The sequence below is a fragment of the Chiroxiphia lanceolata genome, chromosome 6, assembly GCF_009829145.1.
Source record: "Chiroxiphia lanceolata isolate bChiLan1 chromosome 6, bChiLan1.pri, whole genome shotgun sequence".
NCBI lineage: Eukaryota > Metazoa > Chordata > Aves > Passeriformes > Pipridae > Chiroxiphia > Chiroxiphia lanceolata.
In genome coordinates, this window is record NC_045642.1 from 11376316 (window position 1) to 11401905 (window position 25590).

General features: G+C 35.0%; 1 protein-coding gene across 5 annotated transcripts in view; it reads left to right on the forward strand.

The window, feature by feature from the left end:
• Positions 1 to 25590, forward strand: part of SBF2 (SET binding factor 2) — a 258391-nt gene that overhangs the window by 209746 nt on the left and 23055 nt on the right. For 2 of the 5 annotated variants that reach the window (XM_032690551.1, XM_032690552.1), the window contains exons 25-33: positions 577 to 722; positions 4491 to 4689; positions 6277 to 6473; positions 11380 to 11517; positions 12665 to 12760; positions 16229 to 16300; positions 18892 to 19076; positions 22314 to 22490; positions 25421 to 25522. In XM_032690551.1, the coding sequence (XP_032546442.1) occupies positions 577 to 722; positions 4491 to 4689; positions 6277 to 6473; positions 11380 to 11517; positions 12665 to 12760; positions 16229 to 16300; positions 18892 to 19076; positions 22314 to 22490; positions 25421 to 25522 (1312 nt within the window). The remainder of the gene's footprint in view (positions 1 to 576; positions 723 to 4490; positions 4690 to 6276; positions 6474 to 11379; positions 11518 to 12664; positions 12761 to 16228; positions 16301 to 18891; positions 19077 to 22313; positions 22491 to 25420; positions 25523 to 25590) is intronic. The other 3 variants (XM_032690553.1, XM_032690554.1, XM_032690555.1) reach the window with 2 other exon arrangements.

Below are 25590 nucleotides of genomic sequence, written 5' to 3' on the forward strand. Positions count from 1 at the left end.
TAGTGTATTAGGTTAACAACCTAATCTGGATTAGAATTAGTTTTACCCTGTGCATTTGCTCTAGTGGTTTTTAATTTAGAGTTTGAGCTTTAGGTCTACTTTTAAGTTTTATATTATACATTAATTTTACTGGACCAGCAGCATCATTAGTCTATTCCAGAGTGATAGCTCCTGTGATTCTCTGTTGATTGTTGCGTTGTTGACACAGAAAAGTAGAATCCCAAGGTAGTCATGAAATCCTAAAAGTTTAAGGTAATTTCTATCTTTCCTGCCTTTACTTTGTCAACTTTCTAGATTTATCACATTGCTAGCAAAATAAAAATACCTAAAGAAAGTTGATATCTGCTTATTCATTGCCATTAGACACTATAGACTCAAATTTATCTCAAAGTAATAAAATTTGTGTTTAAAAATTAATATAGGAAGTAATTTTTCTGAAGTTTATAATTATTGACTCCGTATTAAGTGGAAAATTATTAAATAAATTTTATTTGTGTTCATCATAGAAATCTGTAAATGCTGTTAGGGAGAATCATAGGCATCTTTCTAAATATTCTTCTTGCTTTGAATTTATAGTACCTTCTCAAAAAGCATTGTGAAAGGAGCAAAGCGTGCCGGGAAGATGACAATTGGACGCCAGTATTTATTGAAGAAGAAGGCAGGCACAATCGTGGAAGAAAGAGGGAATCGCCCGGGCTGGAATGAAGATGATGATATCTCTGGTAAGAGTAAAATACTTTTTTCCATATTGGTTAATAAGTCTATCCTATTATGCTTCCTTTCCAGTCTATTGAATAAGAAATGTTTTCAAAATGAAATCGAAGAGTCTTCCTGGACAGGAAAGAGAAGGGCTTCAAATCTGTACATTTAGCGAGTGTTTTCTTTTGCCGTGATGAGGCAGAAGAGGAAGTTGACTTAATTCAGTGGTATGGTGAAGTATGAGATTATTTTTTATTATCAGACTATTTAGATATAGTATCTTTTAGATCATTTTTTTTCCATCATACTAGCATAGATGAAACAGCACAGAAGCATGCTGTAGCCTCCATTTATCTTTAGCCATCTGCAATTAGTCTACAATGAGAAAGCAGTAACTGGTGAGATGCAAGAATGAGCAAACGTTATTGGAGGCTTTTGTGGATGTGGAACTGACAAATGATTTCTGAAAGCAGCAGAAGTCATTACTACTGAATATACCACTTTCCAAAATTTTGGTTGGAAGGATTTGGGGCAGAAGGTAGAAGGGGATTTGGGCACTTTGTCCTTTTTGTGTGATGGTGTGGAGTTTGACTTTCTCCAGAAATGTTCTATTCTTTCAATGTGCTGCTGTCAATATATCCTTATCTGGACCACTGCTAATTTATAATAAACCACTAGAGGGAACCAGATTCTCCTGTACATGAACAGGTGTTGTTTTGTCATACCATTCTTTCTTTTTAAAAAAACATAAGCGTCTCAGATAATTAAGTGTTTATCAAACACTGATAATTTCTTCAAAACATCAAACAAGCCAAATTTTCTTTTTGAATATTTGGTCATTGAGCAAGGCAACTTATGTGACTTATGAGCAGATGTGTGAAAGTTGTCCAAAGCAGGACTAAAGCGCTGTCTCTGATCTCTCTAAAATGGAAGAAAACCATTCCAGTTGAGCTGAAAAATATTCTCTTCTTTCATTCCAGATAAAGTGGTGAGAAAAAGGCAAAAATAAAGATTTAGAAAATACGGAATGTCTTTACAGTGCTGAAAAATTACTTTCTTAATTGAATTTTCAGCATTTTCCTTAAGGGCTGAGTGAGCGTGTGTTCTAATGTTGCAGATTCTTTGGGTCAGAAGCAATTCTGCAGACTGTATCTGGGTGATTTTGTGTTCTTCAACCAGAGACACAAAGCACAGTCATACCTGTGTAGTCATACTGCCTTTGATGATGAAGAAATTTTAAGTTTTTGCATTGCTGATACACAAAACAACTGTGTTCTTCCATGAACACAGGTGTTATATAAACATGAGTGAATAGTCACTTTTTTTCCTCCCCTAACAAAAATATAAAAATATAAGTTATATTGAGTCTTCAGGCTTGATGTTCTACAGATGTTTTGGCTGGGAATATGTAAGGTGACCAAGGGCTAACAGTTTGCTTTTCTCTCCGTGCAGCACTTGCACATCAGGTATAGTCAGCTGACAACAGTGGTGACTCTTTACTTCCTATGGCTATTTGTACTCTGTCTGAAGCAATCACTGCAATTTCTTTTATCTTGACTGCTGTGGTTTTGACTTTGTTTTTGACTTGTTTGCAAGTCTCAAAAACTGAAGTGTGGGAAACTATGCAGCTTTACCAACAATGAGTCAAACAGGAACTATCTGCAGCAAGTGATGCATTGTCTTAAAAAAGATATGTTAAAGATGGGGTTGGAAGGAACTTCAAGAGGTCAACTAGTCCATCTCTCTGCCCCAGGGCAAGATCAACATACGTCAGCTTGTAGGTGTTTACCTAACTTTTTCTTAGAAGCTTTCAAAGATGAAGGTTTCACAACTCTACAACCATCCTTAATGCTGGAGGAAAACAAGCAGCTTTCTAATATTCAGGACTAAACATCATCTTGCTATAATTTGATGCCTTTGTTTCTTACTCTGCCTCTCTATGCATATAGAAGAGATGAATTCCTTCATTCTGATTGCAGTTTAATGTATTTATGGCCTGTTGTAATATTTCTCTGTTCCTTTCTGGATATTAAATATCCACAGTTCTTTTTTTCAGTTCTTTGTTTATTAGTCTTGATAGACTTCTGATCATCTTCATTGCTCTTTTCTCAGACTTCTTACACTAGTCCACAGGTAACTTACAATGTGATTTCCAAAACTGGACACTATAGTTATTATTTGTTGCCAGTGAACACCTAACTTCCCTCCAATTCCTCTTCATCATTTTATTTTCAGAGTTTATAATCTCTAAATCACTAATAAATTCTGTTTCCTATAGGTGATCATACTGATGTGTTCAATAAAACAAGAGACTGCTAAACCTGCTTTTGCAAATAGTCACATCTCAAGAACAGTAAAATAGAGGGTTTATCCCTCGTCTTTTCAAAATCAGATAAATCAAGTTGAAGATATTGTGTTGTCTCTCCAGGTTAAGGACACTGATATGAGCTCTTATCTCTAGCTTTTTATGCACAGGAAAGTGTTTTGCAAATGCTGATCACCAGTATACCTGCTTTCATGAGAGAAAAGTACATTTAGAAAAAAGTATTTCAAAAAATGCAACCTCATCTTACCTGAGTCAGTTACAGTTTTCCATTGAAATCTGTTAAATACCAAGTTTCTATATGACCAAAAATAAATTATTTCTAAAACTGATTTAATTTTGTTTCTCATTAGTACACTTTATACTTTAAATGTTGTGTAACTTCTTTCTTACCATGACAAATATGAAAACACAGGAAAAAGGGTAGATATCCACAGTATTAAACTCTGTTATTCAGATCAAATAGAGAATTTTTGATTTTGTTTGATGAGCTGAAGGGGCAAAAAACATGACTCTTTCAGCTCTTATGCTAAGATGCACTGAAAAAAAAATTTGTATAGGTACTACTGTAAATTCTACTGCCAGTAAAATTTTAATTATATCATAATTTTATTTTTTTTATAATTTTAATTTCCAGTGTTATAAAGTACTGTTTTAAATTTAAATCCTTATATACTTTCCAGAGCATCGTTCTTGAAGAAATACTTCTCATACGCACATATTTCAATGCTTGAGGTGGTAACAAGTAACTGATACGTGCTGTGAGCAGTAAATCTGCTTTCAGAAGCATTTGGAAATAGCTGAGAAGTGTCACTAACAGGCAGGTGGCAGGTTTTGTACGAAGACCTTGCTTGACTTGAATTTCAGAATAGTTTGAACTTGTGACATAGTTTTTTATCTCTCATAGTTGAAGGTTTTTCTGCTTTGGGAAGTGCAGCTGATGTGCATGGCTGAAGAAGCTGCTGTTTGACACTGAAACAGAGACATTAAGAAACCAACAGTCATCTGTTGTGAAATTAGAACACTGAAACATTTTTTAAGTTGAACCAAGCCTTTAAGAGATCATACCTCTTTGGAAGATAGCTTAAAAACAACAGAATTGTGTGGTCCATTTTTATCTTGACTATGTAATGATTTTGTAAAGAATTCGTATAGAACTTGTAAATGTGCAAAAAAATATTATCTGTCTTTGGTTCAAATGAATATGTGAGATGACTTTTTCCAGGATTTTAGCAAGAGAGATGTCAGCCATGCCAGCCACAAGTGCTGGAGGTAACTGTGTGATTTAGTCAGGTTTCCTAAGATAATATTTTATTGTTTATGAATTTTATAAACTGTGGTTTGTGTGTCTCAGTTCTTGCCACTTTGTCACTGAGAGTAAGACAGAATAATATAGAAGAAAGCAGCACTGTTTTCTGTGTACCTGTGGCCTCCCCAGTCACAAACTCCTAAAGGTTTTTAACTTCAGTTTCAGACGACAGCGAAATGCACACAGGTGGGACCCTGAAAGCATCAGAAAAATCAACAATGGAGCAATTAGTAGAAAAAGCCTGTTTCAGAGACTACCAGCGTTTGGGACTGGGGACCATCAGCAGTAACTCTTCTCGCTCAAAAACAGAATCCTTAAGAATAACTGCACTGAACAGGATGTATTCACTTTGCAGGAGGTGAGTTTACCGACGCAGTTAAGGAATTGAAAGTAGAGACACGTATATGTATATTTGCATAAATGTATTTGCATTTAAAGTCTCTTCTGTTCCTAAATAAAAAAGCAAGCCTCAGAAAGAATTATAAATAAATATTTTCTTCAAATTAAAAAATACATGATGAAATTAAATTCATGAAAGTATCTACTTTCAAAGTTCGTCATGTGCTGAAAGTCACGTACTCTGTTTCAGCACGTGAATGTCACTAACTCCTCTTTTTGTTGTGAAAGCTGATGTAGTTTACTACCATGGCCCACAAACATTCTTTTTAATACAAAAGCATATCTGCATGAGTCATATCAAAAGACATTTGCATTCTCTAAAGCCAGTTTTGACTAGTCATTCGTTATGGACAATGGAATCACCACTTCTTCGTGGAAAATGGTACAAAAGAAAAATACTAGATCCTTTCTTGTTTTACGACTTATCTAAAGTACTGTTTTTGTTTAATCACCACTGAGTACAATGCAGATGAACGCATTAAATCTATGCATTTTCATTATGCATTGAACATTATGCAGACAACTCTTTCCTCCCCTAAAACCACTGGGTTTTAATATTCTAGAGGGTGCTTTTTTAAAAGTAATTAATATCTGAGCAGATTAAAAATCTCAGGATATAAATACTAATCTACTGCTATATTAGTTTGGTTACTGCATTTTAAGAAGTTTGACTGTAAATGTCACGTACATTTATTTTGTCTGAGTGCAGTTCAACAAATGTTAAAGAATTGAATTTACAGGAACAGTGTATATTATAGAGAAACTAAGTTGTTTAGTAAGCAGTAACTGTTCCCTGTGTCTCAGCTTCTTCTTAACATATGAAATTGGCACTTAAGTTGATTTTTTTTTTGAGGAGGTAGAAAATAATATTTCAAATTCCTTGAATCCTTCTTTCACAAACGTGAACACAACTACAGTCTTGCTGGGATTTCCACCTTTAAAGGTATTACATCAGTGAATTTCCTAATCTCTCCCTGTATTGTAGTGTTTTTAAAAGTACACAGTTTCAAGCAGTGTTCCAAAGAATCTGACTGTAAAATTTAAATGTATTTTGCCATAAACCAAAAACTATTGTTTTCATTGTGATACTTTAGACAATCTAACATTCTTTCCTTTCAATTCTCATATTTCATATACAAGTGTCAAAACAAAACTACTGCATCATTTGCATGCCTCAAAATTCTGTTTTCTGTCATGCTTAAAAATATGGCTTCATTACAGTGACAGATAAGAGATACACTAAGAAGAAAAATACTGCCAAATAAAACGTAACCTTAAATTGAAAGTGACTAATAATGATAGTCTTGCAATTTGTTCATAATTCAAGTTCTATTTAAACTGCAGTTTTCTTTACAAATTAAGGTATTTACTGAGATTGAACTAAAAATTATGTAGTAAATAAAATGATTCCAACAGGTAAGGCATCTTTTCATTGAGATATATTTTCAGCTTGTAATTTTGGGTTGGTGTTTTGGGGTTTTTTTCCCATCGTTGAGCAGTTTTAATTGTTGTTCAATTTTTTTTCCCCTCCTTCTTGTCCCTGCAGTTACCCTGGGCTGCTGGTGGTCCCCCAGACTGTCCAGGACAACAGCCTGCAGAGAGTGGCTCGCTGTTACCGACACAACCGCCTGCCCGTGGTCTGTTGGAAGAACACTAAAAACAGCACTCTTCTGCTAAGGTCTGGGGGCTTTCATGGAAAAAGTGTCGTGGGCCTCTTCAAATCACAAAACACACATCCTACAGGTGAGTTGATGCAGCTAGGCTTTCTCTGCAAAGAATTTTACATGGAAATACTTACTTTTCTGGAGGAAATCAGTGATTCGATCGAATCAGAAGTCTCAGGAGATGAGTGGTTATCTGATATTATCAATTACTGTATGTCAAGGAGCAGATCCTGAGTGGTATGAAAGGGGTTCAGAAATGTCAATGAATAATTTGGACAGAGATTACAGACATACCAAAAGTCTTCAGTAAAATCTGATATCTCTTAAGTACAATGCAAACTTCTCCTGTTTCCCTTGAATTAACTTTTTCCATTACATGGTTTATGTAACGAGTGTATGGTGTCACTTTTAATAGAGGACTACATAAAATGTTATAGATATCATTGTCTATTTGGTTTTTCTCATGTTTTTCATTGTAATACTAGTTTAATTTCTTTCTTTTGTAAAACACAGACTTGAAAGGTTCTAGTTGGAGTCTTTGCATTAAGTAAATCTCTTCCTTTGTGTGATCAAGACTGGACCAACACAAGATTTATCAGAATAGTTAGTTTTTCAGAATGTAATATTAGGGCAGCATTAATTTTGGAAAGAGCATTATTTGAGTTTCATTTTTCACAGGCAGTGTTTAGGATGCTTATTATGACTGCCTGGATTTCCATGTCATATGCTGATAATTTTTTCAGAGTTAATTTCATGCCAAGAAGGAGAGTCAGTATTTTCTGTAATCAAACCAATAGTTTTTTAGAAATTATTCAAGGATTAGGCCATAATTTTTCTCATTAAGGGAGCAAAGGAATTCCTCTGTCCTGTTAATGTTTACGTTTCACCCCAGTATTGACTAAAGCATAATTTAAAGGTCTGACTTTACTGAAGTTTATTCTGTAGAGTTTATCAAAACCTATAACAAGCATACTGTACACTTATATGCAAGTCACATAAAAGTAGTTTGAAGATTACATGATTTAAATATTTTCTACATAGTCCTCCTGAATTTTTCCCTCCCAGAGTTTCTTTATGAAAACCACATTTTTCTTACTTGTAAAGAGCAGTTTCTATCAGACATAATGAGGTTTTGTATCTGTATCAAATGCACCTTTAAAATCTCATGATTTCAGGGCTATTAGAAAAATGCTTGTTACGTTGGACAGCATCTGGGCTGGCTGTTAACAGTAATTTGTGAATCACTAATTATCTGCTGAATATTCATTGCTATAGCATTGATTCAGTGTACCTCTGCCATGTTTTGTGGGGGCATTTTTTAGTTGGAGTGGTGAGCAAGGTAATGAATTTAAATTTATATATGGCATTTTTGTTGAAAGGATTAATGAAATGCATCAGCACTACCAGCAGTTGCCAAAGCTAATGGCCACACCAGTTCTTCCACAGGCTTATGGTGTGAATCTTAAGCATGGCAATTCAAATGTTAATCTTGCACTGATTTAATACCAGATATCTAGCTGAAATACTGGCTAGGCATCTTTAACCTGGTACAGACAGAATAAATTGAAAAAAATGTGCAGGAATAGTCTTGAAATTGTATAAATACAAACACCTCCATGTTTTCTGTAGTAGCTATCATTTCTATGTGCATGGGAGTAAGAGAGCCTTCCCAAACAAGATTTTCAAAGCCTGACCCAATAAAATGTGTTTCCTCTGTGTGATCTTATTGCTTTTGTAGGTGATTTCTTTTTTAGTTTTTTTATGGTCTTTTATATTGCCACTGCCACACTTCCAGCAGAATATTAGGCAGTAGGTAAACTGATTGTCAGTAACTATATCTGACAGAGACACTCGCTTCTGGAGTTAGTTTGCAAATGTGGAAAAAAATGGAGACTCCTCAGGAATGTACTGCACGGAAAATGGAATGTATTTATAGGATAATTATTTTATTCAAAATGAAGTTGAAGCCTGGTGAAACAAAACTGATGAACAAAAGTAGTTATACACAGGTGCATGTATTTGCCTCAGTAGGAGTTATGCACAATAAAGGAAAGTTTATATTGAAAAATGTATTATGATGCAAGGTAAGAGGGCAACGATAATCTGAAGTTAAATTCAAGCTGACAGATTCATACCTTCCTAAGCAGAGATTTCATAGGAGTAGATTTTTATTAGGATGGATTTTATTAGGATGGATTGATACACGGAAACAAAGAGGACCTGCTGGAATTCAATGAACATTTTTGTGATCTCCTGTTACATGCTGTGTTAAGCTTAAGTTTTCAAAGCATAGTTGGAGATCCATATGTTATATAAGAAGCACAGAACATATTTTTTACAGAAATTATACGCAGCACTGAATTTCTGTCTGGAACTAAACTACGTGTGCAACAGAATTGTATTTAAAAGGATTATTAACAGATGTTTGAATATGGAATGGAGAGTATACAGGTCTTTGAAAAGTTCCTTTGATGCATAAAAGTTGAGTTCTGAAATACACTTTGACCTTTCTGGGAATTTCGTTGCAGAGCATTGTAGTTCTAAATTTCTGATGTTGTTCTAAACATTCTACACCTGAATTACAATGTCTTGGTCAGCTGCCCTGTAGGAAAACCATTTCTGTTTCTTGTATGTAGTACACTATCCAAGGGAACACTTATCTTGGAGCAGGCTGGATTATTGACTGTATTAGGAGCAATATGCAACCAGGCATAATAGAGCACATGTTAGCAGAGAGGCAATCTTACTGCATTGCTAAGCAATGCATTTCTTTCCTGGAAAATGGAAAATGCTTAAATCCATTTTGCTGTAATGACCTTCATGATACAACACTTAAAAGATTAGTCATTTTATAGAAACCCCAGTTCACCTGTGCAGTAGGGGGTTCATGCTTTTGAGTCGCCTGTAGTCTTTCACCTCTTTATACTGCTGTTAAGCCCTCTGTGATGGGATGACTGGTGGTAAGGATGAAGGGCAAATTTTCCATGTCTGATCTTTCACAAGGACATTTTTGCTCTCAGTCTTTAATTCTGATATCTGCCTAGTTCAATGACAGACTTTCATATAAGTCAAACTGTTTGTCTTCTGAATCTTTTTCCTAAAACACATGCAACACTCTTCAGAAAAAAAAACTTTGTAAGTGCAAGTGGTATGGACATCATCCTTTCATTTAGAGATTTCATTTCCTTTCATTTAACTAAATTGTTTAGACCTAAATTGACTTTTTGTGGCATTGTTTCAAGGACTAGGAGACCCAGAGATCATTCCAGACTTAGGAGTTGAAGAGAAAATAATGTTCCTCTTTAGGCTGTTTCCACTTGGTCAGGCAGAAACAGCATGTACATTATCTAATCACTTCCTAATTGTACTTTCAATTCAGACAGTCATTTTAACAGGGCTATCATGAAATTTCCTTTACCACCTCCAGCTAATTAGGTTACTGTCTATTAGTCTCCAGCATAGAGTATGATTGGAACATCGTAGGAGAACACGATCTACAAGTTACCATGTTTGTCAAAATGTGTTCAGTCAAATTCTTTGACTCTATCTCTTATTCTAAATCTTGGCTCTTGTGGTCAAGCTACTAAATTCTGTTTAAACAGCTATGAAATTTTTGTCCTTTAGTAAGTCCAGAGCTGGCTGCAATAAACAAGAATTCCAAAAATTTTGTTAGTCATTTGAAAAAAACCCTGACTTACTGATACTGGATACTTTTTTTGTCATTGTAGTATGGCACAAGACCTGATCTTCATCTCCTTTCCTTTCCTTAAAGTCCTTGCATCTGGGCATAATGGGTGTAGTCTTTTTATTTTTCTTATTTTCAAGGGTTTTTTTCCTTGGTTCTGTGTTTTTGTAGTGGTTTCTTAAGTTTTAAGATGGTCTTAAGTGAACTGTCTGCTTAACTTCAGCACTTTCTCAAGGCATCATACCTTCTTATCTTGCTTTTTGTTTCTCTGTCCTCTGTTCTTAAACTCTCTTTTTCCTTTCTGACTTTGCTTTCATCCAGTCTTTTGGAGCCACTCTCTTTCTCTGAAGTGGTCCTTTTCCATGTCTCCAGCAAATTAAGGAACATTGGTAACAACTGGAGAACGATTCTGTTTCTGAGATCTATGGTCATGTGAAACAACATTCTTGTAAAGGATTGTTCAGGGGTTTTCAGAGAAGGAATTGTGGTACTCTCAACAGTGCATCCCCCACCTCCTACAAGTTACCCAAACATGTGGGAAGACACTTCCTGAAGTTACCTGCTGGTGAGCTGGGGGACTGTCACTGGGGAACGGGAGTGTTACTTTTCCACATTGGAGATCCCATAAGGTGTATTATCCAGGTGTGCATGCCCTGTCCATCCTCTTTCCTCTGTTCTGTAATCTATTGAAATAATCAGATTCTGGGGATAGGGTACCTGAAGGACATGTGGATTGTGTCCATTGATGTCTCTAAATTCAGCAGAGTGTATGAACACCAGTGTCTGGTACACATGAACTTCAGTGAATGGGCACTGTACCTCAAGGAACCTCCAGGTACAGGTTACTGACCTTCCTTTTCCGGAATGAGGAAGAGCTTCTTGAGTCTGGTTTCAACTTACTTTTGTCAAAGAAACAGTTCTGTCTGTTGTTGTCTGCACATTGTTTTCAAAGGCTGAAATTTGCTAACAAGTAGTACAAACTTAGAAATGTTATTTTTCCTTTGGGGAGTGAAAGGAGTGCTACGTTATTTTCACTGTTTGTTTTCATCACTGGCTAATGGTGGATTTTAAGTAGTGACCATGAAGTTTCAGAAGTTCAGCTCTGTGTGGAAGAGAACATTGCTGAGTCCTGCTCTGCAGCCAGGTGATAAACCCCTGAAGGCTTTTTGAACCTTTGAGAGACAAACTATGACATTTTCAATGCTCTGCTTTACAGAAGAAGCCTTTTATTTTGCTATTCTGTGTATTTATAAATTGTATTTTTGTATTTTAATGTATTCCATTTTTCTTGTGCCTCTAGCTCCTGCTTCTTTAGAATCTTCAAGCAGTATAGAACAGGAAAAATACCTACAAGCCTTTCTGAATGTGATATCCGTCCACTGCAAAATGAATGGCAGTAATACTCTCACTGTTAGCCCAGCAATTGCTCTGTCTCCAGGTAAAATTGGTTTGTATAGTGCTTTTCTGTGATTAAGTTGAAGAATGAGTTTTCTCTGATAGGATGTTATTTTAATGTCCCATATGAATTCTGTTGTTTCTTTGTTGTTAGACTTACCAGATAGCTTGTTCACTCTTAGCTTCAGTGAATGTGTTTTCTGTATGTAAAGGATGTTTATAATCCTTCCCAAAATATTTTTGGTATTAGTCTGACAGTAAACAATCATCCACCTGTGTGTCATAGTTTTTGGTGGAATTCACTTGAGTATGATGGTCAGTCTTGAGGCATTAGTCATTTATTACAATTCTGGAACAAATAAAATAAAGTTCTCCAGAATGTCAAGATGCCAGAACTTTCCAGTTAGTTTTTTTGTTTGTTTTTTTTACAATACAACAATTACGTGATATGAAGAAGGAAAACTAAAAAGTAAAGTCCTTTACAGCAAATTAAGCGTATTGTAAACTGCATATTGAATAAGAGACTGCCAAATTGAAAAGAGCACAAAATACTGCTCTATTTCATATAATGAAGCAGTAATGTGATTGCAAGCTCAGATTTTATGTGAACAGATAGAATATTTAACTGCAGCAGCAATGGAAGGCATGTAGGCATTTTTATGTGTTGCATACTCATAGTGGGTTTCTAATGTAATTTCCCAAGAGAGCTTTTCTCGCAGTGAGAACTCTTCCAAAATACGCTGTTTGAGTTATGCCTAGGTGAAACCACCAAAAAATTAATCCATGTTTTATTTCAGTTACTTTGTGATGACACCTGATAAGGTTTATGTGAAGGTAAACCCAAGGTGTCAGAAAGGACCGTGTAGCTTAAAATTGTATCTGTCTTGTCTTACTCGGTTGTAATTGGCCTAATACTGCCAAACAGTGGCTTTTCATGTAAAGTAACACCATTCCCAAAGTGTGCATGCTTTGCTTCATTTATTAAAAAATATGTTGGTTGCTTAGCTGTATCTAACACCTCCATACTGCTGCCAATGTACACATTTGTCTTAAAAAATAAATCTCAAGTACAAAATTGGCAAGAATTAGCTCTATTGTGTGAAAAAGGGCATTTTATCAGTTATGATAAGTGTTAGTCTGGTTAACGCTGTAGTTTTTTAATCTTCTATTCTTTTTTTGGCTGACTTTAGGCACTGAAACGAGGGCTTCAAGAATGTCTACTGTGTTTAAGCAGGTAGTGCCAGGACATTTGGATGTAAATGTATCCAATAGCTTTTCTCGAGGAGGTTAGTAAGACTAGCTCAAAGTCTATTATTTGAAGTATTAAATGATAAAAAAAATGTTAATGAAATAGAAATAATTATACTTCTTACTGATTCATCGCTCTGTGAAACAACAAAACAGAAATTACAAATTAGCCTCAGTCCACAACATTATCTAAGTATGAAATTTCTGTTCAAAACCTTTACAATTGAAATAAAGTTTGTTTCATGTTGGAATTAGTGAAAAATTAAGCATTTTATGAGGAATTATGTTTCTAAATACTTTAGGATTCACCTATGGTTTTAATTTGTCTAAAATGTGTTACCTGAAAATGCATATTTTATTTTATCATTTAATACACTTTAGAGTCTCCAATTGCAGATCATTCCAGTATGCTGGCTGAAGTTTAACTGATGCTTCATAAAGTTGCGAATAATCCATCTGAATAATTTTACTCTAGGTAGCAGTTAATTATGTGGCTAAGCATAATAAGTAGGGAGATACAGTGCATTCTTTGGAAATAATTTTTCTTAGGTACAGAGGCTCATCAGTGTCATTTCTACAAGAACCTTTCATTCTGTTAAGTGGATTCCAAATACTTTTACAGTACTTTTACACTTCTAGTCTGATGAAATTGTTATGATTTTTCTATCTGCAATATATGCATAAATTAGCACACCAAATTCCTTAAATACATGTTTGTTAATATAGGGATTCATCTATTTCCTAAAAGGGAACATTTTATATTTGATTTATTACCTTTTGGCCCTGAAAGCTCCTCTTAAAATTATTTCTAAGCATCTAACAGTTGTTTTTCTTCCTTTTTGATACCTCATCTAAAATTACTTAGACCTATGTTGACCTGCTGAGGTCTATTCCAACTTAAATCTTACTGAGTTATACAAAACAGGTAGCTTCATAGGGGGAAGGATAAAACAATTCTGTAGAGAAAAACCTCCAGAAGAGATGGATGGGATTAAGGAAATGAAAGAAGGAAAAATGTAAGAGGGAGGGGAAATGGAAAAAGAAAGGAAGATGCTTAGAACTGTATAGAGAAGTGATGTGAGAATTGTAGCAGAAGGGAGGAGAGGGAGGGCAGGAGAAGAAATGGTGATCACCAAAAACCAGAAAATTCTGTGCATCTTCATTAATCATAGTATATACATATTTCGTATATAAAAGTGTTGTGTATGTTCCCTGCTCACTGTCTTGTTACTGTGTTGTATTGTAGCTGGAGATGAAAAAACAGAGTGATTTTAGCTGGCTAGGTAAAATGATTAGGGACCAAAGAGAGCAGAGGAGAAAGTGCCTGCAGTTGTTAAGATAAAGTGATGGCTGTGCCCAGCCTTAGCACTGAAATAGTGAAAATGCTGGGTAGCTGACAGCAGATGTTTGGTTGGATTCCATCCCCTTGTGCTGGGACAAAAGTGCCAACAGTGAAGTGGTGCTGAGGGGCAGAGGAGGTGCTCCAGATAAGTAAAGGAAAGCTTGCTGGTTGACTGCATGGAAGTTGTCTTTTGAAGATAAAAGGATTACTGAAATAACTATTGCTGGTTTCTAGGATTAGAGTTTGTGCTAAGTGTGATAGGATGAGTTTGTTGCTACTCAGCAAAGAAAAAAGGAGCCTCAAGGCAGTAGTAGGTCACAGGCGTGTTGTTTTGCTGGACTTTAAAGTCTCTTGGCTAAATTTGAGCAGTAATCAGGAAGAGGGCAGAGAAGTTATCTTGTATCTTGCTGGATTGATGCCACACCTGCTCTCTATATCTGAAAGGTGTCTATTCACAGTTCAGCAGGATACGTGAGGACTTTGCTGAAACATAGGAATGTTTGACAAGTACAGTGGGAGCCCTAGTGAAGGTGAGAAGCTGACAGGGTAAGAGGGAACAAAGAGAGGGAGTATCTCCCTGCAGAGAAGTAAACACTAGGTTTTTTAGATTAGTTGACACAATTCTTTTAAAAGAAATTGTAAAATACACAAAGTGTATGAAATCTTTAAAATTGTTCTCAAATTCATTATTGCAAAGTTTCTTACTACTTTTTCATGGCTAGTTATATTTCATATGTGAAGTAGCAAGCAGCCATGGATTATGTATTACACTGTACAAAATACAATAGCAGTATTTTTGTGGTTTGGATTCTGGATCACTCTTTCTTTCCTTGTTTAAATTATCACACATACCAGGGCTCAAAAGCCAGGTTCAGCTAGGATACACCAGCTAAAAATTACATTTTCTGGTTTTTGTGCTATAGACAATGTATTTTTAATACACATTATTTTAAAATTTAAGTTAAAAGATACATTCCAGTGCTTGAGCAGTATTTAGCATTTTTTGAAATCATCATTGTTCTGAATACTCATCAATTGTTCTGAATATTTGTGTCTGTGTCAATGTGGTTTTTTACTTTATCTGGAACACTGTAACAAAGTATCTGCCCAAAGCCCAGTCAGGTTGGTTTTGATCTGAAATATTTGTTCAAATACTTATATTTCATAATATTGTATTTCATTATATTTCATTCTTGGACCTTTTTTTTGGCAATACTTTGGGTGATATCTTTCATAAGAATTGCAAGTTCACTCAAAATCCATAGTTTTTCTTCTTATATTACTTCATAAATATAGTGTGGCTCTACAGAGCATCACTTCTTACCTGGCATTGTTGTGTAATTTAGTAGAATAAAAAGTTTTCTGAGTATGATTTGCTGTTATTGAAAAAATACTAGGATATTTATAATTAATAAATACAGACACATCTCAGAGAATTAATAGCAAGTGACATTAACATTTTGAGTATGTTTCAACAGAATATTTGATTTAAAAGAACTTGGTTGTGTTGATGTGGTTTTTGAGACAAAGATATATGCACTGATAAACATATAAGGCTCCCACAGAAAATGAAAATTTTTGCAAGGGGACAGGAAATCTCTTTGTGTGATAGATATTACATGTTTTCTAAATTATATACTTGTACACAGTCCTTTAAAAATGTTTGTAGGTGCACAGAACAAATGTCTTTCACTCTGCTCTGATTTTGAGGTCCAACAAATCATGCACTTATTGCACCTAGATTAAAACAGTTTTTTTATAAAAGGCATTAAGTTTGGGATTTTTAATTAAGCTAACTTTCAGCTGGGTAGAAGCTTTCAATAAGAATTATTTAATTGCTGCATTTCCTTCAGTATTGTAATTATGGAAAAGCATATGATGGCTGTGCTACATGTTTGAAGCTATTGCAATGACAATGAAAATTATTCCTTTTTGATAAATGAATGCTTCCTTCCCATTTTATATTGGTTTTGTGGCTTGATTGATGTTTTGTCTTGTGATGACTAAGATTTGTGCTGTCTGATAAATCATGTACTTTAAAGAAATGCAATATATACTAGACCTTTGGAAATTAATAAGTAACCCTTTTCTTTTCTCCTGCAATGTGTTTCGCTGCAATGTGCATTCCATTCCTCCTCCTTCTGTCTTAACTGTTATCTACCAGTGCTTGGGTACAGAGATAAATGTTTCACTCATTCAAATTCCAAATCAGCAACTAAGGAAAGAGTCCATCAAGGTACTGTATTCTGTGTCCTAAAAGCACATTCTTTTCTACCATCTTCATAGCTGCTACAATATCCTAATACATTCTAAAGTGATACTGACAGACAACTTTGATTCTGCATTAACAACATTTTTAATTTTTTTAGTTCAGTGTTGTGATTTTGTTTTGTTTTGGAATTTTTTGGCCATTGAATGTATGATGCAGTGACACTGATCTAACACAGAGTGATGTGTAGAAAATTTTTGGTGTGAAAATTTTAAACAGCAAAAAATTAATTCTGGAAAAGAGTATTTAGTATTCCTCCTGCTTTAATAAAATAGTCGATTAGTTTCTTTCCATAATTATTATCAATGTTAGTGAACAGGGAAAAATTGATTTCTGTCACATCAGAAAGTCATAATAATGTAGTATATGCTAAATAATGAATGCTAGATACTGCTAACAAAAAATAAGCTACTAGGCAAAATTAGGATAGAAACATAATTTTTCCTTTTAATCCATGCTGTCCATCACTGGTGAACATGTTCATCTGCATGTATTTGTAACCAGCTTTGTTGCTTTTGGTGTGCTACAGGTGCTAATGATGGCTGCTTTTGTGAAATGCTTCCAAATGTCACTGTGTATTTCTGTGTATGTCGTCTCTGGGGACAGCAGTCTGTGTTGGAGCTAGCCTTTTTCATACCAAATGAACGAGAAGTTACTTCTCTTATTCAGTGTTTGCTGTGAATTCTGCTTGCTAAAGTCTTTATTATTTCATCTGCAGTAGTTGAGATGCTGAATGAAAGTTTATACTAAACACACTACTTTACTAGGTGAGGTGTTTATAAGGCTGGCTGTGAAGTGGGAGCTGTTTAGGGCTGTTACTGATTCATGAGCTCCTGCCAGCCATTCCCAGTTACTCCAGTTCCTTTGCTCACCTCTCAGGCTAACAGCCAGACAAGCAGACAAGCTAAACTCTACAGAGTAATCCCTGTTGAGGATTACTGTACAAAATTATTTTTTCAATAGAAATGTGATCCTGCTTCTAAAAAATAGAATAAAATTATTTTGCTAGTTGAACTATCTCAGTGGAATTTACTGTTATCTGCAGCTTTTTCTTCTATGCAAGAAATGCTAACTATGCATATTATTAGATTTTCCTGAAGAGTGTGGGGTGTTGGTCCTATAGTATCTAAATTTCTACTGCTATGAGATATTTCTGGTGCCTCTTTTCGATATCTTTCTTTGCAGATTTATGGACAAGAGTCTCTTCTGATAATGTGATTTAGTGCATATCGAGTTAAAGAATTTCACACTGCCATTTGAACGCCAAATTTAGTATACTTTAAGGAATTTGATTTTTCAAATAGTGCTGTTTATTTTCTGAAAACCCAGTACCTTTCAGCTACCGCACAGTGGACACACAGTGTCACAAAATCATGGATATTAACTTAGGCACAAGAAACAGAAAAATATTTACTACTTGTCTTTTCTTCTGCTACTGCTAAACAGGGCTTGGCAATCTGATTTATTACTGCTTTATCATGATAAAATCACAAAACTTACTTAAGCATGATCATATCAGAGCATGTCTGTGTGCTGTAGAAATTTCCTCCTCTGGAAATGACAGTACAGCTGCAGCAGCAAGGCACAATATGCAAACTAAAAGTGCTGCTGAGAGGTTGATGTGAAGCCATTCAAATATCGCTGTGCTGCTTTCAGATGCAAGTCTCTGTGGTTCCACATTTCCACATCACACTGCACTGTTTCAGGCTCATGTTGTTGGTAGTTTGGGGATTTCTGTACCATGCCCTGCTTCCAGAGCAGTGATTTGAACTGTAGGGCTGTGATCTTCTAGGCATCCTTCTCTCTGCTCACACAGCTGTACCACTGTCCCATCTGCTACAATGTGATTAAAAGAACTTTCTTAAATTCATTTTAATTTCTAATTGTCCATTAGAAGGGACGGTTAAAAACTAAAATTTGTGGCATTCCGCATTTTAGTCGTGGCATTTCAAGAGTCAATATGAAATACTTTATCCTGAAATATAACATTTGAACTGATCATCCTCACATACATTTTCATTAGAGTATGATATGGTTGATACTATTACATTGTGTAGGGTAAAAAGAACATAAGAATTCTAGGTAATAGGGAATTTTAAGTGATATTATTTCCATTTTTATATAACATTCTTAATAGTTAGACTTCCAAAATAATATACCTGACAAGGAAATACTTCAAACTTTTGTCCCACTTTCTGAAAAAAACAACACTAGTAATTTCATTTCTGTACACTTAAAGAGACGTTATTTGCAAGGTCTGATTTATTTTATCATTGTATTACTGATATCATAGCAACTATTTTGTCTACAATAGAAAGTGCTGGTGCAGAGCGTGATTAGTGTTTTAGGTTACATGATAATACAGTGGGATGGTTTCGACAGGTTTTGTTACGAAAATATTTCTTTCCAGTATGTGCTGTTAATTATGTCCTGTGAGGGGTGCACGTGACATGTTTAAGCACTCTACTTTCCAAATTATGTTAAGCATATGCCTTAATAATTATGGTCTCCAGTGCCTCACACAACAAGGTTTTTAAATATTTCTCATCCTTACGAAGGTGTATGGGCGAGTCTTCGTTCAAGCAACCGATTTATCAACACTCAGACTCCATTCATTGATGTTGGTGCAAGACTTGCAGGGAAAGATAACACCCCTTCCTACAGTAGCAGCAGTTTTCTGCAAAGTCAGCTTTTGAGAAGACAAGCAGCCCTCTATATATTTGGAGAAAAATCTCAGTTACGGGTAATGGCAACTTTTTTTTTAATTTTATGTTGACATACTTTTTACTTGGCTTGAGTTTAATAACTCTAATGTTACAAAACAGTAAATAATACTCTAGATAAGGCAGATGGATAACTCTCCTAAAGATGTAAAGTCTTATGAGAAGTACTTCTATATGCAGAATAACAATTAATGCTGTATAACTTAGTGGGGGCTAGGGTGGTGAAAATCAAGCTCTGTGGTCATGTAATACAACAAAGTTAACATAAAATATACTAAATTATCTTGAAGAGCAGTTAAAGATCAGGCTCAAACCCACAAAAGTTCTGTGCATAGTGCTCTATTTGTCACTTTTGGTCAAATATTAATTTATAGTTGAACTAAGAGATGCAGAGATGGGCAACAGATGACTGGAGAGGAATGGACTAGCTTTTGTACAAGGTAAGAGCATTCAAACTGGGAAAAGCATGGCTAGGAAAGAAATACCTTGCTGTGCAGCAGAGCATCCAGAAAAGCCTTCATATTCAGAAGTCACTGTGTCTTCACTGTCTCAACTCCTGTCCTGCCTTGGCTTTGCAGGGAGCAAGGGCAGCACAGTTGGGCTCTGCTCTGTCACTGCTGGGATAAAGCTGAACAATGGGACTGTAGGCAGAGGGAGTGGGGCTGGTGCAGTGGCAGTGGAGCTTGCTGCCCCTTCCAGATACAATTCATATTCCAAGGGAAGTGCTGGAGCTCCGCATTTACAAGTTCTTTCTTTCAGAGCCACACTTAATCACACCTAAATACATACTACTGTACTCTGAATCTGCTGACTGCTTGTCTGATGTTCAGCTGAGTCATCATCTCAGTGACTGCTATTTGGGGAAATAGGAAAACAGGCTTATTTGGTAATTTGAAGTGCAGTTTTATTTTTCCTGATGTGTTGAAATACGCTATGAAGGAAATGTAATGTTGTAAATCAGGAAAGCAATTACCAGAGAAGGAAACCTTCATTACTGTGGGCAACACTTAAACTCACATTAAGCCAAATTGATGAGAATAGAACTCTAAGCATCCTGATTTGATTACATGAAGAGGACCATGATGTCTGCAGTTTCATACACCTTTTTGGATAGATTTTAATGTTTTATATGCAGTTGTTTAAGAAACAAGTATCCTCTACATGAATTTTTGGTAGTTTTACTTGTTTTCTGAAAATGATTGCAGGGGGTTTTTTAAGCCTCTGCATTCAAAGATTGAAAAATCAATTGTTTTCTACTTTCTCAATCGAAATGTGAACATACATAAAATAATACGTATTTTTTGAAATACATAACCTTCAAAAACAGTTACTGGTAATAGGAAAATACATCAGTATTCAATTCTTTCTGAAATTATGTTCTTTTGGGAGGTGGAGGAATCATGCTGTGCCAGAATAATACATCAGTTACACAGAATTGAATTGCCATAATCCAATAATAACAACTATTCACATTTCTATTTATTTGATTTCTTAATGAATGATTGATGAAGAGTTCAGTCATGAATCTAAAGTTGTACTTCAGTCTGCTGCTTTGACGTGACCCTTTAGGCCACTTGTGCAAGCAATGGAAGCTGGTTAATGTATCAGCAGTCACAAACAGTTGAGGATAATATGTTAGTGCTTGGTATAGATTAAAACATTTTTAATCTATTACCATATAGGTGTGTATTATTATGCAAAATATTAAAAGAGCTGACTGTTGGATGTACAAGCAACAAGCATTGGGCAAAATCAGCATGAATTATTCTGAAGTACAGTAGGATGTATATAATTTGGAAACGTCAAGGATCATTATATTATGCTGAATTATTTCCTTGCTGGTTTAGAGCTCATGGGGGTTTCACTTTTTTGTTAGTTTGTTTTGTTTAATAACAGAGTTTTGCAGAAGATTAGTCACATTTGGGCATTTCTAAAGAAGAGTGTATTGTGATAGCAAATGTAAGAATAAAATTACATAGTGATTAAGTGTTTTAAACCTTCTGTTAATGATTTGTATCTATTCTATAAATTCATTCAAGTTTTGTTTTAGAATAAAGAAATCTTGTTGATTTTTGATTGTGAAGTACTTTCCTAGTTTTTGCTAGTATCCTGCTAATTTGGAAATTTTTAGCTTTGTAAAGGGCATGCATTACTGATGTAGACTCCTATAAAAACCTACTTTATTCTGCTAAATATCATGTCACATAAACTGATGATACAAACAGAAGTGTACAACATTTTAAGGAAATGGTGCTACTTTTCTCATTGCTTTTGTCATGCATTATTACAACTTACATTCTAAGAAAGCAAGTTTGCTAGGTGAGTTATTAAATTTGGATTTGAACCATGACAAAATACAAACAGAATTAAACCTGAGCTTTCACTTTACCACATATTCACTTGGCATCCTATGAAGGAGCTTAATGAAAATTATTTGCAGGCCAAGCTGAATTCAATGAAAGAGCAATTTCTGAAGAAAACTCAAAAAGTTTGGTATTAACATCTTCAGTGGTGCTTCATACATGAGAATTGTTTTTCCTATTAATGTTCTCCATATTATCCTTTTCATCATAGTCCATTGTTTTGGATTTATTTTTTTTCAGTTAACTAAATTGTTTTCTTAATTTGGTCCTTCTCTATTATTACTGGTTCTCTAAATGTAGTAAGTTAAATAAAACAAGAGGAATTCTGCTAGGAAAACCATCTGGTATTCTCTGCCTGCTATTCTGTGCTGAACTACGTACTTCAGACAAACAACTGTCTCAGTGTACAGTGACTGCTTAGATGAGTCAGCTAGTTTGCAGTTGTGGTGGTTCTTTTTGGGTTTGAGAGGTTTTCTGCTTTATTGAACTCCCAGAATCTGTCCTGCACTGTTGGTATGTCATCCATAGTTATTTTAATTTTTATTTATTTATTGCTAATTTGCTTTAAAAATGCTAAAGGAAGCACATTATGTTGTGTATAAAGAACTCAACAGATTTGTCACTCAACTCTAGGTTTTCACTAGTATTACTACTAAATTTATTATTAAAAATCTGACTGCTGTGCAGTTCATTCTACTGTTATGAGTAGTAGAAGAGTACTTTGTTATGGTACATTTTCCAAGTGGTGTAAGGATTTTTTTTTATCCTGCACAGGTGAATTGGGAATTAAATTATTTAGCAATAAAGCAGACAACACTGTGGGATTTAAGGAGTCTGTCAGTGAAAAATATGCTTCCCTTTTAAATTACATCTGCTGTTGTCCTTTTCATACAGGGGTTCAAACTTGATTTTGCTTTGAATTGTGAATTTGTTCCTGTTGAATTCAGTGATATCCGACAGACAAAGGCAAGCTTTAAAAAGCTGATGAGAGCTTGTGTTCCCAGCACAATTCCTACTGATTCTGAGGCAACATTCCTTAAAGCACTTGGGGAGTCAGAGTGGTTCCCACAGGTAATTTTTATGACAGATACTTCTGATAATCTATATGCAGTACTGCTCACACAAAATAAATTTTAGGCTCTTCTGACAGAGAACTATTGTGTTCTAACCAGCTGTTCTTCTTTGCTCATTTCAATTACTTCACATGCTATCAATTCTGTCATTACCTAAGCATTATTATTTTAATACAATCATAACATTTACTAATCTGGGAGGCATTTTTTATAGCATAATTTATGTTTTGTAGCATGGAACACGTATACAAGAAGAGATCACTGGTTTTTCTGTCTATATAAATTTATGGTCTTGGCTTTAACTGGTTTTTCTTATTTTATGTATTTTAAAAATCAGGAAAAAAATGTAGAACAATAAATAAGCTTTTTTATTTTAAAACCAATATTCTATTCTTCATATGTGTTCCCACCCTGAATTTCAATATGCACAAGTTAACAAATAAAGCAAACATCTGTTGCCTGTTGTGGAATATGGGGAAGTGCTTGTTGAGAAGAGAGGATTTGTATGTGTGTTAATCTGATCTCTTTGAATCTGTATCTTTATTTCCCTATCCCATATTCCCTTACATAAATATTAACCAAACAAAGGCAAGACTGGAACACACTTTGCAAGATTCAAATGAAGAAGGATGTGGGAAAGCCAGCTCTTTGTAAATCTAAAGCCATTTTAATTACAGTGAATATTTTTTAACAGTTACTTGTTATGTTTGGAATCTGCTGCTGTATATATTCTTCTCAAATGCAATTAATCATACAGAACAGGATTTTTTATGCTGATTTCCCAAAGAGGAAATACATGTGAGTAACACAGTCATTTCAGTAATTCCACATTTGAAAATGCAGTCCTGATTGAAGTGTGCTGTAGTGCAACAAGTGGCTTAACTTCTTCCCTGAGGTGTGGCCACTCCACAGAGAGCAAGGAGCTGGTCGTGGCTGTGCCTGGCCAACATGTTTTTCAGAAAGGGGAAAAGTGGGAAGAGCGTGAGGACGTGACTCCCTCGTTGGGGGAACATTTTCAGGTGCAGTGGAGTTGAGCGAATTGATAAGTGTAGATAAACGAGTTGAATGTCACTTTGAGGAGATAAACATGTCCCTATAGCAGCACAGAGATTGAGGGGAGATAACACTGGAGTTACTCCCTTTTGGCATGTTTCAGAGGATCACTCTTTGCATTGAGTGTGTCAGTCTTTGCTCAGGACTAGATCATAATGTCACACACTAGCTGTGTGACATTTAAACCACATCTCCAAGCTTTAAATCATGTCATATGTGACTTATGTGATAAAGTTAATTTATGATCTGGCACATTTTCTACTATTCCCGTGAAAGAACACAGATCTGTCATTTAGGAAATGTGTTTTTATTGTATTATGCTTTCCTCTTCTGGGCAATAGAAGTTTAATGTTATTGATTTTAACACTGTAAGGACTAACTATCTGTTTATAAGAATGTGAATACATAAGAAGAAATTTGAAGTGCTGCCCTGTGTTCTGAATGCAAATTATAAAAATGTGTGGTTTACATTTTTAAGACTGAATCTGTATAACCAGATTACATATAAGTTTCTTCATTAAGAATGGGAAAAAAACCAGCCTTTCTTCTATTCTACTGCCTGAGAAAGTATAGAACAATAAACTAGCTGCTTGTGGTTGTAAAAGTGGTGCTTTTTTCAATGGTTTTCTATAACAAATTGAAGGAAACTTTGTTTAGGTTTTTTTTTTCCTAATTAATGGCTGTTTGAACGCTCAGAGGAGTCAAGGTTTTTCCATCACAATTTCCATGGTAATGTTCATCAGACTGCCCGAAACAATGATGAATTTTCTAGTGTTTAGCTATTTGTTTGGTTGATCATTTTTCCTCTTATTTTCTTCAGTTGAATTTTCTTCTCACTTTCCTGTGCCTTCTGTCCTTTCTGAACTTACTTTTTCCTTGCATAAATGGTCTTAGATGTTTCTTACCATCTTTTATTTGTCTTCCTATAGTGTTTTCTTCCTCCTTTCTGGCTTTCATCTTTCCTACTGCTTCTATTGGTTGGTTATATTCAGTGCTCCACAAAGAGCAATACTGTAAAAAGCTGAATTGCTTATGTGTTATATTATCTCATTGTTTACTAAGAGTGCTGTCATAGTGCGACAAAAACAGTGGAAACATCATACAGGTTTTCCCTTTAGTAATAACAATGTGAAGTCTCACTGTAAGATAAAGTTGCTCAGATTCACCTGAATTTTTTTAACCTGCTTATACCTATCACGTTTGAAATGGCATCATTCAAGTCAATACCTCTTCCAGAGAAATTAACTAACTCACCTGCTCAAGGAATTTTAGTATCACTGCATAATGAGTATCAAGTTCAAATAATTAATTTGTCCTCTTTCCATATTTTTTAGCCTGTCTACCCAACTACCTGAACTGTTTCTGGGTCTATTTTTGCATTTGTGGTTTGATTATAAGTAATGTTATTATTCTTCAATTCATTAATTTCCAACTTCCATGAGAACTAAGCATTAAAAATATTATCTTGTAAATATCTTACATAGGTTCTCCATCAAAATACTTAGTGACTTTATGGAACCTTAACATTTCACAGGAAATTATTTTAGTGTTAAGCCCAGGATGGAATTTCTCTACAGTAAATCTGTCAGCCATTCTCCTTTTTATGACAGCTATTTTATTACACTACTCATTGGCTTTAATAGTTTAAGTTCCTATCTTCAAAAATTTCCCTAGTTTTATTGTAGTTCAGATGGAAATTCTTAGACGGCTACATTTTATTGTTGTCTAATCGGTTGCATCAATGTGTTTCTCTGTGCTATATGTTAATCTCAGAACACCTTTTTAAATATTAAGTGCTAAAATATTCTAGTTATTGATATTACCTAGAAATTTATCTTATGCTTGAGTACATTACTCATTCGTAATGCTTTATAGCTTCACAGGATAATGCAACTGGGTGTGATCATCTCTGAACTCCTGGAAAATGGTTCTTCTGTTATGGTTTGTTTGGAAGATGGCTGGGACATAACTGCACAAGTAAGATGCTATTAAAACCTTGAAATAGCTAAATATTAAGAAAAAACACCAGGCATTACTGTTTTACA